This window comes from Gossypium raimondii, chromosome 1 (assembly GCF_025698545.1).
Source record: "Gossypium raimondii isolate GPD5lz chromosome 1, ASM2569854v1, whole genome shotgun sequence".
In the NCBI taxonomy this organism is placed as follows: Eukaryota; Viridiplantae; Streptophyta; class Magnoliopsida; order Malvales; family Malvaceae; genus Gossypium; species Gossypium raimondii.
The window spans coordinates 7,272,934-7,288,885 of record NC_068565.1 but is presented as its reverse complement, the minus strand read 5'-3'; the positions used below and the strand labels follow the sequence as shown (position 1 = coordinate 7,288,885).

General features: G+C 29.3%; 1 protein-coding gene across 1 annotated transcript; it reads left to right on the top strand.

Annotated features, from left to right (window-relative positions):
• The first annotated feature begins 12,102 nt into the window (after positions 1-12,102).
• LOC105787189 (calcium-binding protein KRP1) lies at positions 12,103-12,695 on the top strand. Its single transcript, XM_012613626.2, has one exon. It carries the CDS (start codon positions 12,198-12,200, stop codon positions 12,540-12,542), a length of 345 nt encoding a protein of 114 aa, XP_012469080.1. The 5' UTR covers positions 12,103-12,197; the 3' UTR covers positions 12,543-12,695.
• Positions 12,696-15,952: the final 3,257 nt, after the last annotated feature.

Sequence of the window (15,952 nt, the reverse complement as noted above, 5' to 3'; positions counted from 1 at the left end):
GATCAAAGAATTGGTAATTTGGTATCTGATATTGATTATATTCCATATCATTACTTGAATTAAATTTTGGATCTTAATGATCTCTATTTTGTTTAAAAATTTAGATTATACAAATACCACTGAGTTATAGTCAGCATACGATTTTATTTTCCCGTGCGTAGGTTAGGTACTTAGCGATTCGACCATCGATTCAGTATCCAACAACAGTCCCGAACTCAAGTGTTTGTGATGTGTTTATTTTAGGTCTTGGCATGTACCTAGGAAGTTTTTTGGTTATTATGATCATTTTGTATCTTGATGGTATTTTTTTGTACTATGTATATAAGTGTATATATTTATGTGATGATAATGGTTATGTGGTTGATGTCTTGATAGGTTGTTTGGGTTATATGCCTAATGTTCTAATGGTTGAGACAATATCATGCTAAGTGATGTGTTTTGGTTGATGTTTGGAAATAGTATGATGGATGATATACTTAGGCGATGCCTTATAAGTGATTTGGTAAGTTTGATGTTATATCTATACTTTGCTTGAATAGATTTGGTAGTTCTAGTATTTAGGTTAAAAGGCTAATTTGAAATCAAATGTGAAGTGGTTGATTGGTTATTTGGTGCTTGAGAAGTTAATGGTTAATATATCATTTAGTGATCATTGATTTGGTATTGGTATGTTCTTTTGGTTGTGCTTAGTATAATGGAATTGGTTAAGGTGCCTTAAAGTCATATCGGTATAGTTGTATATATATTCATTTGGTTAGTTTTAACTTGTGAATTGAGGTGCCAATTTGGGCATATTGGTTAGGCACATAAGATGGTGATTTTAAATGATGGTTATGGTATGTTTTGATTTGCTTTTGAAGTAGCTGAATATGGTTTAAAACGGATGACTTTTAGCCTAAGTAGACTATGCTAGAAAATTTATTTTGAAAGGTAACTACAGGTACACACGGCTTGAGACATAGCCTGGCACACAACCGTGTGCCATACACGAGCTTATGGCACGGTCGTGTGGTTTGTAAAAATTTAGATGATTTTGGTACACACGGCAACAGTTAGTTGCACGGTCTAGGGACATGGCCATGTGGTTCATCACACACTGGTTTAGCTTTCGCACATGGCCACGGGACACGGTCGTGTGACCTTTGTTTACATTTTTTTCCTACCTATTTGAATTAGTTTCAATTTGATCCCTTATAGTTGCCTGCTTAGTTTTAACCTTCTGTAAGCTCGATATTAAACTAAAATTGATTGAAACACATGTTAATTTGATTGTTCATGAATTGTTTGATGATTAATTGAGATTTTAAGTTATAATTTGTATGAAAATGGTTTGTATTTGTTTGTAACATTCTATTACTCGGGTTCGACAATCGGACCGAGTAAAGGGTGTTACACAGTGGACATACTTATCATGTATTCAGTTTAATAGTAATAGTAGGCATGTTTAACATGTATTTGGTTCAACAATGAAAGTAGGCATGCAACCAGTAATACAATAGTAAAAATAACAGTATCTATTCATCAGAAAGATAGTGACAGTAGATATAAATATTCACATATCATTATTAAACAGTAGCACTTTAAACATCCAATCACAGTTCTAGCATGTTCATAATATCAGAGACTCAATCGAGTAAATAAAATTTTTAAAAATAGTTCAGGGATTATACAAGGACTAAACTGAACAATTCATAAAATTCTATGCAAAACTGTAAAACAAGATTCACACAGTCGTATGGCTAAGCCGTGTGAGGTGCTATGGGTCATGTGGAAGGGTTACATAGTCGTGTGGTCAGGCCGTGTAACAAACTATGGGTGTGTGTAAAATGATAAAGTTACCCTACAAGAAGGACATGGTTGTGTGGTAGACCGTGTAATAGGCTAGGGCCGTGTAGTTCACGAAGTATCCTACGACTCACAAGGGCACATGATCATATGGTCCAACCTTATGGTCTGCCCGTGTGGCCCTATTCCTACACACAATCACCACTGATTCACTTGGGATAGAACACACACCTTTCACTAAGAGTCCGATCGACATTCCTTGCAATCAAATATGATTCCATTTGCCTAAATCAGGTCCTTCAATGATAAATTTGCACGAATTAACATTGGTATCAAGATTTTACGAGATTAATGAAAGATTTTAGCAAGATCCGTAAAATATTATTTAATCGATTGAAAGACTAGCATGGGATAGAAATTATATAAAAATTCGAGATTAATCATTGAGATTGGGATGTATTTATTGATTCTTTGGCAAATATTAAGGATGTTATTTGACGATAATTACAAAATCGATAGAGAGACTGATTGAGTGGAGGATGATTTGATTCTGGAAAGCAAAGTAATTGTCAACAATTAAGTTGAAAATATAGTGTAAAGAAAATAGAGAGAAAAATAAAAAGAGGGTAAATAGAAATATGAAGAGCAAATTCTATTAGGATGAAAAGGGGTAAATTGAAAATCTAATTAGGAAAAGAATAGAAGAAGATGGTGGAGTTCTAGTTCTATTGGAATTTTGAGAATGAGCAAGTTGTAAATTCTAATTACGAAAGAATTGGTTAAATTCCTAACGTTAAGAGGAAGGAGTGGGTTCAAACCTTGGAATGAAAGAAGTACTAATGCCTTAACCATTGAACCTATTGCTCATTTCTTATTTAATTTAGACACTTAACTGGACATATTTTAATTTTCATGAAACTTTACGAAATTACAAATTATAAGGAAAAATAGAGCTTGAACTTGGGTCTTTTGAGAAGTGTTCTAATGCTTTAACCATTGGGCTATTGCCCATTTTTTATTATGTTTTATCCCCAACAATATATATTTTAATGTGACTTTTATCCTAGGTTGCTGAAAATAAAAGGGAAAGAAATAAGAGAAGGGTGGTTTAAACCTTGGCTTTAAAGAGGAGGCACTAACACCTAACCATTCAGTCTCTATCTTATTTCTTACTTATTCTTATTTCTTTGCTGTATATATTTATTGCGGGCTCAACTTACATATTCTTTATGAGCTTACACATTTGCTCAATTTTTTTATTAACTTATTTGACCTTATAGTTCTTAGCACATTCCACTTAAGTTTATATATAATAATTAATACCCATAGTCAAGTCTCATTATTAATAATTTAATTCATTTCACCCTTGATAAACTCTAATAAAATGACTTAGATACACGGAAACCATCAAGCCTAATATTCATTTTTATTTAACATACGGCATAAATAACATTCGTAATTCAACAATTAAATCATATGCACGGTATAGAACAATTTAATAATGGCAATAATTGAAAGAAAATACCAAACCGATAAGTAAACCTCATTTAATTTTTAAAGTAAAGTTTAAGGACTAAATCATAAATTTAGTAAAATATTTTAGTAAAACCTTTTATAAAATCGAGAGTAAAATTATGGAATTACCCATATAAGACTTAATCATGCAAATTTTCAAGTCATTTTATAGCATTTAAGGACTCATATCATATGTCATACATAGATCATACAAACCATGCTCAGTTACACTAAAACATACATTAACACACATTAACACTCTAACCAGTTAAGCATACTAGCATGTAAACCTAAAGTCACAATTTCATATTACTTAACATGTCAAATTTGCATCTTATACATTCCTAAGTGCATTATAGGTTCATACCTTACCATTTGGTCATTTTAAGCTTGTCTCAATGTTCAATAAGTCATTCAAGCATCTATAACAAAAATTCACTAAGCACATGCATATCATCCATCATGCAACCAAAACTTTAACAGACATGCATATTCAAGCTTAAATCCAATCAATCAATCAACTACAAATTCAAATCTTCTTTAACTCTATTTTTGGGATGTGACATTTTACATTACCGATTTTTTTTAAAAAATATTTCTATATTTTTGTTGAAATTATAAAAATATAAAATTACTAGAAATACACACTCAGAATGAACTTAAACAAGTGAATGCATAGACATCAATTTGTCTAAATTCATTATGCATTAATATCATATATAATTATTAAAATACACTTTCAAAAGGAACCTGACAAATAGTATCTAGATATCAATTTGTCCTTAGGAAAATCTAAAATAAATTTTTAAAATGGATATATCATTTAACTTTATGAGAAAACCTGTCCTCCTACAATAAATTTTCCTGCTTTATGTGAATCAGTGATGGAAAGATCATGAAACAGGCTCATAATATATATGAAACCAAAAACATTGATTAACAAAAATTTTGTGACCACAATATCTTATGTGAATTTTGATGTTATTTGAATTAAAACCAATCAAAAAGAGGGGTTTACTGCTTTAAAGGAAACTGCATTGAAACTTCCGTTTGTCTTAAAGATGAAACCAGTGAAAAAGTTACGTCAGCCTGTTTACTTATTGCAAACCTTACATCACATCATTTGATGTCTAATTCAACTATTTTTTGTCCCCAAAAAGAGGAAACACGTCATTTTGGGCTGTCTAATCTTTGATTTGTCCTCATGGGAGGGGGAGAATAAACCCCGAAAACTCAACATCAATTCCTCATTCTCCAAATAATTCATAATGCCATTGTTGCATCTTAGCCACATGCTCAGTTTCTTAAGTGTATCAGTAATCATTAATTGCTTAATTAATTGTAATTATTAGGGTAAAATATAAATGAAGTAGCAATTATTAGGGTAAGTAGGCAGGGTCCAACTCCAAGCTAAAATCCAGACCAAGTCAATTGTTGTCTCAAAGCAAGTGATAGGCTAATGGCAATGGCATAGAGGGAAGCAGGGATGTCCTTTTTGGGCATCAAAGAGTACAAAAATGACCTCATTCTCTATATCTAAACAGCTTCTTCTTTTTTTCTTTTTTTAATTATCCTAGAGTTGTCCCTAATTGCCCTCTTGCCTGTGGACGGGTTTTTTACAAAATTATTATAAAAAAATAATTAAAATATTATAACTTTTTTTTATTTATCAAAATATTATAAATTTTTTTTATTTACCAAAATATATAAAAAAATAAAAAATAAAAAAAAAACCTGACAACAGCCTGATCAGGCCAATCACATTGGCGGCACCAAAGGTGCCAAAGAGATTGGCGGCACCAATAGTGCCAAAGACTAAAATGTAACTATCTGTAGGTTCAAGGACCTGACATGAAAATTTACCATTTAGAATTTTGAAAGTTAATTGCGGCTGCTGTGCGCACTAAAATTGAAATATGGCTAATTGCCTTCTAAGCCCTCCTTATTTATTATTTTCTTTTTATTCCCCTTCAACTCACTTTTTTATTTAATAACTCTATTTTAATTTATTAAATTTAATAGTTTATGTTTATATATAAAATAGTTTATATTTCCATTATTTTTTCCTTTTGATTTAATATTAGTTAAGGAATATATTAAATTTATAAAATTAAAATAGTTTAATTTAATAACTCTATTTTAATGTAATAAACTATTCTCATTTAATAACTCTATTTTAATTTTAAAAATTAAATTAAACTATTTTAATTTTATAAATTTAATATATTTCCTTAACTAATATTAAATCAAAAGGAAAAAATAATGGAAACATAAACTATTTTATCTATTTATAAATTTAATATATTCTTAATAGACTTATAACATAAACATGTTAGACTAAATAATGGAAACATAAACTATTTTATCTATTTATAAATTTAATATATTCTTAATAGACTTATAACATAAACATGTTAGACTATTTTAATTAAAATAGTCTCTTAAGATATTATGAAGCTACAAATTTTATATTTCAAGAAATTTTATATTTTAAATGAAAATAGAGTTATAAAATGAGAATAGTGTATTAATTTAAAATAGAGTTATTAAATGAGAATAGTTTATTAAATTAAAATAGAGTTATTACTTAATTAGAATTCTAAGTATCTTAATTATCACTTAACTAATATTAGATTTAATTAAAAAATTAATAGAAATACCAAGCATGCCTTATTGAAAAACTCAAGTAATAATAAAACTGATCACCCATAAATGTAACCCAAATAGAAAAAATAAATCATAATTATATTATATACTCTTAATAACTCTATTTAGTAAATTTTTAAATAAACTATTCTCATCAATTTATCAAAATAATACATAAAATGCTAATTAATTTATACTTTTTAAATAGCTTTATTTTAGGTAAAATATATTTACTTTAATAATAAAATAAAGGGCTTTTATGAGTAAAAATCATAGATTAAGAGCTTATTTAACTACAAAAATAAGTTGATGGCTTGTTTATTAAATAAAAAAGTGAGTTGAAGGGGAATAAAAAGAAAATAATAAATAAGAAAGGCTTAGAAGGCAATTAGCACATTTTAATTTTAGTGCGCCCCACACGCACGGCAGCATCAATTCACTTTCAAAATTTAAAATGGTAAATTTGCATGTCAGGTCCTTAAAACTACAAATAGTTACATTTTAGTCCTTTGGCACCATTGGTGCCGCCAATCTCTTTGGCACCTTTGGTGCCGCCAATGTCATTGGCCTGATCAGGCTGTTGTCAGGTTTTTTTTCTGTTTTTTTGTTTTTTTTTGTATATTTTGATAAATAAAAAAATTTATAATATTTTGGTAAATAAAAAAGTAATAATATTTTGGTTATTTTTATTTTTTTTTATAATAATTTTGTAAAAAACCCCCTGTCGACTAAGACAAACACTTCCAATTAGTTCCCAACCAAATATATACAAAGATATAGTAATTGTTTTGGGGTCCTCCGCATTTTGGAATTTAACAACATCAAGTGTTTTCTTTTTAGTTTGAATCTTAGGGCACTAAATGGAAACTATATTTAACGGAATTTGGAACTTTGTCTTATATCCTTAAAGATCATTTTCTAACTCTTTCCTTCCAATAGATTTATCGAGATGTTAAGGCAACTTTATTATATGTTTGGGATTCTTCATCTTATTTTATTTCTCATTGTTTATGCTTTGATAAGCTATTTTCTGTTATTTCTGACGTTGAAGAAATTAGGTTCGAGTGTCTCGAGCAAATCTAATGATTGGGGGTTTTAGTTTTTCTCTTTGCTTTTATTTGATTTTTAATTTTAATTTTTGTTTTATCTTAATTTTTAATAATATCTACAGTTTTCGTAAGAGATTATTATTATTATAAATATTGAAAAAAATTACTAAAAAAAATTTACTAACATTTTTTGATAAATGTGATAGACATTATATAAAATTATGACCCACATATTAAATACGCTTTTCATGTTTGAAACCTAGAGATGACATTACTGGGCGGAACAACTAGGAACCCCGAACATGGACCGTAAAACGGACATGAAAAATATAAAAAAAATGAAATCAAAAAATAATGTATTTTTTAATAATAATCCGCTGATGTGTTACATCCCAAAAAAATAGAGTTACAAGAAATAGGGATAAAATATAGATTTTATTTTTTAAGCGTAGGGTAAGAGAATTTAAAATGCCTTCAAAATTATTTTATTTAAGAAATTAATAAGAATGAATTTGTTGGCTTAGTGATAAGGCCTTAACTTCTCCTTAGGTCTTAAGTTCAAAATCCCTTGTGTACTTTTTAGCCAATATATTTTATTTTCTAATTTTTACCCATAATAATATCGAATTTTCAAGCTAGCCCATTAAAAACTATTTTTTTTAAATTTAGTCCTTAATTTAAAATAATTCTAATTCTACATGAATACCTAAAATCTATTTCAATTAGGGAAAAAAGTTTTATAAATAGCTAATCTTTTCAAACCCTAGAATTTAAATCAAGTGAAATTTTCAAGATAAACTCCCAAAATTCATCCTTTTCTCCACCATTACCAATTAAATTTTCAAGCAAAAGAATTCAAGGTTTTCAAATCATTCCTCCCCCCCCCCCCAAATAGATCGTCAATCTCCTCATCAAATTAAGGTTTTTGTGTCTACAAAATCAGGTGTGGGATCTAAACTTAAATCATTGTGTATAATTAATTGAAGTACTAGGAAATAAGTATCAATATAGGCGAACTCCCTGTGTGCAAACTCCTTGTGTGCGAAATCCTGCATGTGAACCCCTATAAGAAAACCCTAAATGCAAACCCCTTTGTGTGCGAACCGTATAGGCAAACCTTTTGTATGCGAACCCATATGCAAAATCATATAGGACTTATCAGGTGAACTCCTAGTATATCTTTGCAAACCCTACATGAATATCATGCGAACTCTATGTGTTTATACATGTCAACCCTAAATGTATTGCTACGCAAACCCTATGTGTTATTCATGCAAACCCTACATGACTATTTATGCGAACCCTATATATTTGTGTATATGCGAACCTTGTACATGTTATTACGTGAAACCTATTTATGTGTACTATGCGAACCCTGTATATGTATTTATGCGAGCCCCCTTGTATGTGCAAACCCATAGGTGTGAACCCATATATGTGAACCCTAAGTGCGAACCATATGTGCGAAACACATAGGTGCGACCCATGTATGCAAGCCATGTATGCGAACCCCCTGTATATGCGAACTCAGTATGTGCGAACCTTACTTGTATGAACCCTTTTAGTGAACCTGAATGTATGTGTTAGCTGAACTAGGCCTATTGAATTCACATTAAGATACTGCATATGTAATATTATTTTAATTCGCATAAATTAATTGTATATGTGAAATTGATGGGAATGAGTTCATAAATACATGCTAATGAATGATACTATGAAATATTGAATGTAGCATCGATTGATGATAAATAGCATAATATGCTAAGTATACATGCATAATTACATGGAATTGGGTACGGAGGACGGAGGAGGTCTATAGGAAATAGTGGCAATTTAAGCCCACACCGAAAAACAATACTGCACAAAGTAGGCAACAATGTCACCAAAACCGGATAAACCAGGATAATAGTTTAAAAAACCATCAAAATTAGAAAATCGGGACGTTAAGTTATTATAATAAAATTCATCGTCATATATGACAAGTGAACGACCATCTTTATCGGAAAATCTGGGATGGTTAGTTTTTTTATGTGTTTTGGTGTGTCGAGCGATGCTCGAGGGCGGATAGGATAGACGGATGGGAACTTAAAACTATAATTGCATTGCATCATATATATAATCTTATATAATCTGTATATGCATTAATTTACATATGTTTCTTGTATTATGCTTAATTTTCCATTATTTCATAAATTAAATGTTTTACTGTTTGTACAATTATAAATAATGGTTAAAAAATTAGACTCACATTGAGCTGTCATAAACTCACTTCTACTTTCTTTACCTCTCAGGTAGCGCAGAGAATTAGGTCTCGGAATGGCATCGGAGGAGCCTCGGATTAGTAGCCTGTTTTCTTTATGTTTTAAAGTTTCCATTAAAGTTTTCCTTAATCATTGTTGGGGTTGTAATTATTAATTCTTTAGTTATGTTAGAGTTGTGTGACTCGAATCTCATCACTTGTTCAAAAAATAAAATATAGTGGCAAAATAATGGGATATGTGAGGGCGAAAGGCCAAAGGCCAAAACTCCTTTAAATAAGGGGATCTACCATACCGTAAAAGTAGAATTTGTATAGAACTACACTTCTTTTATTTGTCATTTATTAGAATAGGGTTTTTCAACCTATAAATAGATGTAGTTGAATCTTCTCTTGTATCATTCATTTTTCAACATTAGTAAATTTGTTCTCATCTGCCTGTGATTTTTTTCCTGAAAGAGTTTTCACGTAAAATCTAAGTGTTCTTATTTTTTCTTATTTTTGCGATCATTCTATTGCCATTATCAACATTTATTATAACAATTTCTTTCATATCTTAGGTTTGGGGTTGTTTAACTTAATAATTTAAAGCATGACACTTAGTTAATACTCGATAATTGCATGTTAATTGGTTTAGAAAATTATTACTCTTAATAATGTTTTTTGCCGCTTTACAAATACTTCAAGTATTGGAAAGTCTTTTTAGCTTTAACCGTTTTTCAAACTTCACGTTAATAATATTGTAATTGAATTGCTAAGTAAAATGAGTTCAATTAATGAATGTTTTCCTTGAAAACAGAAGAACAATTTTCATAGAATCAACACAAATTAAAGAATGAAATTACAAGATCACTTCGATAATTAATGTGACGCTTTCGATTTAGCCAAAACTCTTAAACTGAATCGGGAGTGTTACATATTATCCACATGTTAAAGTTTTAATCTATTAAATATAAGATTATTTCCTAATTTACTTGCGTGCCTTACTTTATGATATATATGATATTGATATTCGATTGTTTCAAAACTATTTTGATATATTTTGGGGCCTAATCTTCTTGATAAAATTTAAAAGAGAAAAAAAAGAAAAAACATTGCTAGGAGATATTATTTGAGAAGATTATGCGAAGCATTGCTAGTAACCTTATTCATGAGTCAAGTGGTGTACTTAGTTTGGTGGATTTGGTTCATCTCGCCCCAAATTTAAATTAAATAATTTTTAAAATATTTTTATTTAAAATAAATTATAATATACCTGTGAATATTAATATAAATTTTTATTTTATTTTTTATTTTTTATTTTTTTAAAATAAAACAAATTTAGGATACTTTTTACAACCAGGTTATGTACGTCCTAATCCAATCGGAATCATGGACTTATAAATGTTATAAAGTTTTTAATTTTAACGAGTATGACCAATAACGGTGACACATATTTTAGGGAGTGTTTGGTTCATAAAATATAAAATTATCTTTAATAATAAGATTACAGAAATATAAATTTATTTAACACATTACGGATTATGTTACATTACCATTTGGCTAGAATGTAAGATTTTGTTGTTTGGTTGACAAAATATAAGATTATCCAAAAGTACATTTTACTAAATTATATTTATTATGAATTTTTTTCTTTTTAAAGATATATAAATAATATGAAAACTTTGAAAAAAAAGTAATATACAAATCGTTGAAAAAGGATTGTTGACTTATGTTTTTTTGTGTATTTTTATATTCGTTTTATGGTCCATATTCGAGCGTGTGTTTGTCTCTCCCAATAATATAATTAAATTATTAATTATTAATAAGATTATAAAATTTGGGAGGTCCAAATCTAAAAATTTTGTATTAAAAATGCTAAAATTAAATTATTAAATTTTCAAATGACTATTTTTTTTTTCATTTAATCAAAAGTTAAAAAGGACTAGATTAAATCTTTTAATTGTGGGGAAGGGTTATAAAACACTTTCAACTGAACCAAGGGGGCAAGCCTTTTAGCTACGCCCCTAGACTTATAATGATTCAATTGAAGAATATGGACTAAATCTATTATTGTAGACATAGTATAGAGGCTAAATTCATGATTTTTACAAAATATAAGGGCTAATATTAAATTTTAACTATCAATTTAATTATTGGCCCTTCTCTTGTCCTCAATGGACCATGGTTAAGTGCGTCTTTATTTTGACAAGATTCGAGATCCAGTGAGCCAAGCAAATTAAAACAAAACAAAATGAATTTGTTTTATCCTAATTATTGGAAGATTCCTAGGAAGGAAAATATTAAAAAAGGGTTAAAGTAAAGAATTTGATAAAGGAAAACAACTGAAAGATAAATGGTATAACATGGGAAACACGTGCTAGAACCGAAAGTTGCAGAAATATTTTATCTTTAAAGTGGAGTTTTCGAATTTTATGTATTTACTATTTATAATTATCTCTTTCAATAATATTATTTTTAATATTTATATTTATATTTTTTTAGAGTATACTATGCATTATCATGATATCCGTGTAAATTTTTCTTAACAAACAATATTAAATTATTGTGTCGTGTTATTAATTTCAGAAATAAAAAATTTACTAATGATTAACGAAATAATTAACCGTTAATTACGGTTATACTTCTCCCAAAACACACGTGAAAACAATGGGTAAGAAAAAAAAACCCAACGCCATACACTAAATGAATATATTATTGGTGTATACATACACCATGCAACTTCCAGGAAGTAGGGTAGCTCACCATGCCACCATAAAAATCTAGTTTTTTTTTTTTTTATCGGTACATTCAATTGTCTTCAATGTCCACTCACTCTTTCCTGGAAAAACCTTAATCTCCACCCCCCCCCCCTTTATATAGTCCCCTCCTTTCTTCTTCCTCCTCCACCTTCCCTATTCACTTAGCTTGACCCACAAGTTAGAACAATATCAAACCCTAAAGTGATGGAACTTGACATTGCAGTGGATTTCGAGGATTATTTCCCGTCGATGATGGAGAGTCTAGGAGCGGAAGGGTTCATAGGGGAGCTTTGCAACGGGTTCCGGCTGTTGATGGACTGCGAAAGAGGATTGATCACGTTCGAGAGCTTGAAGAAGAATAGCATTATGTTGGGGTTGCATGACATGAGGGACGATGAAATTATTTGCATGTTGAGCGAAGGGGATTTAGATGGAGATGGTGCTTTGAACCAGGTTGAGTTTTGTATTCTCATGCTTAGGTTAAGCCCTGGGTTAATGGATAACAAGGGATCAACAACACAATGGGTGGAAGAATATGATGTTATATAATATTATATATATTTGTAAATTAGCTTTCCTTGCTCATAATTTAATTTCTTGTTTTTTGATAAATTGTTGAAGTATTAGAGAATTGCAATTTGGTCACTGGAATCAAAAACTTCTCCTTGGAGAAGAAATAAATAATTAATTAACGTTTTTAAATCTCTGCATTCGACCGGATTTCAGCTTGATTGTACTGCATATGACTCAAAATTAGCTTTGTGATGTTCTCTCACTCACTCACTCACTTTTGTTTTAATTTTCTATTTTATGTTTTTTTATTTCTTATTGGAATTGGGAATTGGAAACTTTATATCTGGGTCCATTATTGTAATTAATTATAATTATTGATTGCTGAAATTGAAGATTAAAAACCCGTTATTTATCTATTTATTATTTCCATTTTCTAAGAAAACTTCCTTTAAGTGAATCTTAATTTAATTGAAAGATAGTAGCTGCTTTAACTCAAAATAGTTTAATTATTTTCTTAAACCAACCAATTTAAATCCATTTGTTTTCATAAATAAAAGACATGGACTATTTTGAGTAAGTAAAGTTTAAAGATAATTACATTTGGATCCAAGCCTTATCTGATAATAATTTGGAGGATTCAAGTCATGATGGGTGAAGCATATAGGTAGAGAAAACAACTCCGGCCAAATTTGGACTAACGTCAAAATCAAGTTTACATTGAAATTTCAGAGACTTTTCGGGGGGACAAGATGAGAGATGCTTTTGATCATTTTGATTCAAAAAGAAGAAAATTTGTTTTATATCAATTGATGATTTTCTTTTTAAATCTGAGAGGAGCGTCTTAACCACATTGTCATCATCTCTATTTTTTAACTTTCTTACCAACAATAACATGGAAAATTTCAAAAAAAAGTGAGAAAATACAAATAAATATTAATGGCATCAGAAATTGAGAGGTACAGTTCGTTATAATTCAAACACTACATATAAGAGCAGGCACTTTTACTTTCATATATCTGATTTTTTTTTTTTTGTAGGTGATATATGACAAGGCAAAAGTAGTTTTTGTTGCTTTCAAGCTTCAACTATTTGTTAATTAATTATAGGCCCCCAAGCAAATGCACATCAATACATCATAACAATCATATAAAATACATTTCGACTTTTGAATTGGGGTAAGTTTCAACTTTACATTTTGTTTTTATTTTCCCCCTAAAATGGCATGTATTGTGTGGCAATGAGGTCATTCATAACTGATAGGGCTCTGTTGTAACCTAAAAACTAAAACCTTACCATAAGCTTTAATCAATTCAGCCGGTTACAAATTAATAACCAAATTTTTTGATATTTTCTCATAAATTCTTGCATATTTTATGGTAATGGCTCATAATTTTTGATCTATTTTCGATGCACCCTCATATGTTTGTTATTGTCTCATATTTTGTGGTACAGTAAAATTATTGATAATCTGTATGCTTTCAAAATTAAGTTTTAGAACAGTAAATCAATTTTATATAATCATAAAATACTTCCTTTATTTTTACGGATACAAAACTATGCTCCCATACGTGAGCTGATGAGAAGCTCACTGTAGGAACGCAATGTAGAACTCACAAATTATAATTTAAAACATAAAATGTAAATACTAATAAAAATTCAAAACCATTTCATTTTATAGATAAATTCCTATAGTTGAAAATTTTAGAGTATTTTATCCATAATAACAATAATATAATTATTTGATTTAACTATAAAGTTCCATATATTACTCATTCTAATGCAAATTCAATACTAGTCAAGATAAGTTGAAGGCACATTGACTAACTACCTAGATTAGTTTATTCAAAACTTAATTTATTTTTCCATATGATTATATTATAACTATTTAGGAATAATATTTGGTACATTGTAATCAAATGGTAACGCACATTGTACTCCTAAGGGACAAACGTAGGTTCATACCTTGGAGATAACATTACTGAGAGAGGCAGCCACAAACCCCGAACATGGATCATAAGAAGAACATATATAATACTAAAACAATATCTGGTACATTGTCAGTGAAGTTTTTAAATCTACAAACATAGTTAGGAGATATAAAGATATAGTAAAATATTAAATATATCATACAACAAATAGCGCTCTCTCATTTTTTATATTTGTTTTTAATTTTAATTATCCATTAAATTTGTTTTTCAATAATAATATCAATTTATAGGTATATTGTTAAAATTTGAAATAAAATAATTCAAAACAATACATCCTTTAGAAAACTCCAACTGTTGTTATGAATATATCATTAAATTATACAAAATTTTAGTTTTTGTTCAAATACGACTAAAAAGTTAACAAGTACATATAAAGAAAATTTTAAGAAATAACTATGGTTTAATTAGTTAATATGAAAGTTTATATACACTATCAACCCATGAATCATACAAGAGAAGTATATATAGCAGACGAGCAAAAACCATGTCTACACGGCATCATGAGCAATGATCTACTTCCCATGTCTTCCTCTATTCCAAGTGTCGTATATATGCCAAGAAATAAGCTACAAGAATTTTGTCTATCGCTCTTTATGTGGAACTTCCTCTCTTTCCATACATCATGCAATGGTAGTGACGAGATGCAGCTCACGAATGGGTCAATTTTGTCCCTTTCTTCCCACTAAAGTGTCGTCTTTCTAATGTCCATTTCTAATATTTTATTCTCTCCATTCTGTGACTCTACTTGGATTCCAATAATCTTATTTGTTTTAATGTTTGTCTCTTATCCATTTCTGGGTACCAATGCGTTGGCCATCCCAATTTTAGAATTTTTCAACTTTCACTTCTTGTAACTAAATTAATTACTGTTTCAAGAATCGATGTTAGTGAATTTCCATAAATTTAAAAACAGTCAAACTGTATTCAAAAGGAACCACTTTCGATATTAAAGATGGAAATCATTGAGGTAGCTGTGGATGTGAAGAATGTGGAAAATAACCAAATTGTAAATGTAACCCAAAAGAGAGAATATGAATTATTATTAATCATTTGAAATAGAAATAAGTCAAGGGTATTTTACCTATATTTTATAAAATAAAAAAATACTAAAATGGCATGTTTAAAAAATTATGTACTAAAATGATACATTCAAAGTGGTGCAGAGTGGTGCATAAGCGGCACCACCCTAGTATTCTGACAAATTTGACTGAAAAAAAAAAACTATTGAAGGCAATGTAATAGGCGGCACCACTTTGTCTAAACTGGTGAAGGCAATGTAATATTGTGATTAATTATCCTTAGATGCTGACTTTTGAAAAGAAATTAAATGCTTTGATTTTAGAAAAAAAAAAACTAATTTACTCAAGATTAAAATTAGGTGAAACTAGAAGTGTTTTCACTTAACTAGTAAAAGGGTAGAATCCAAATCTCAAGCTAAAACCATAACACTTAAATCTA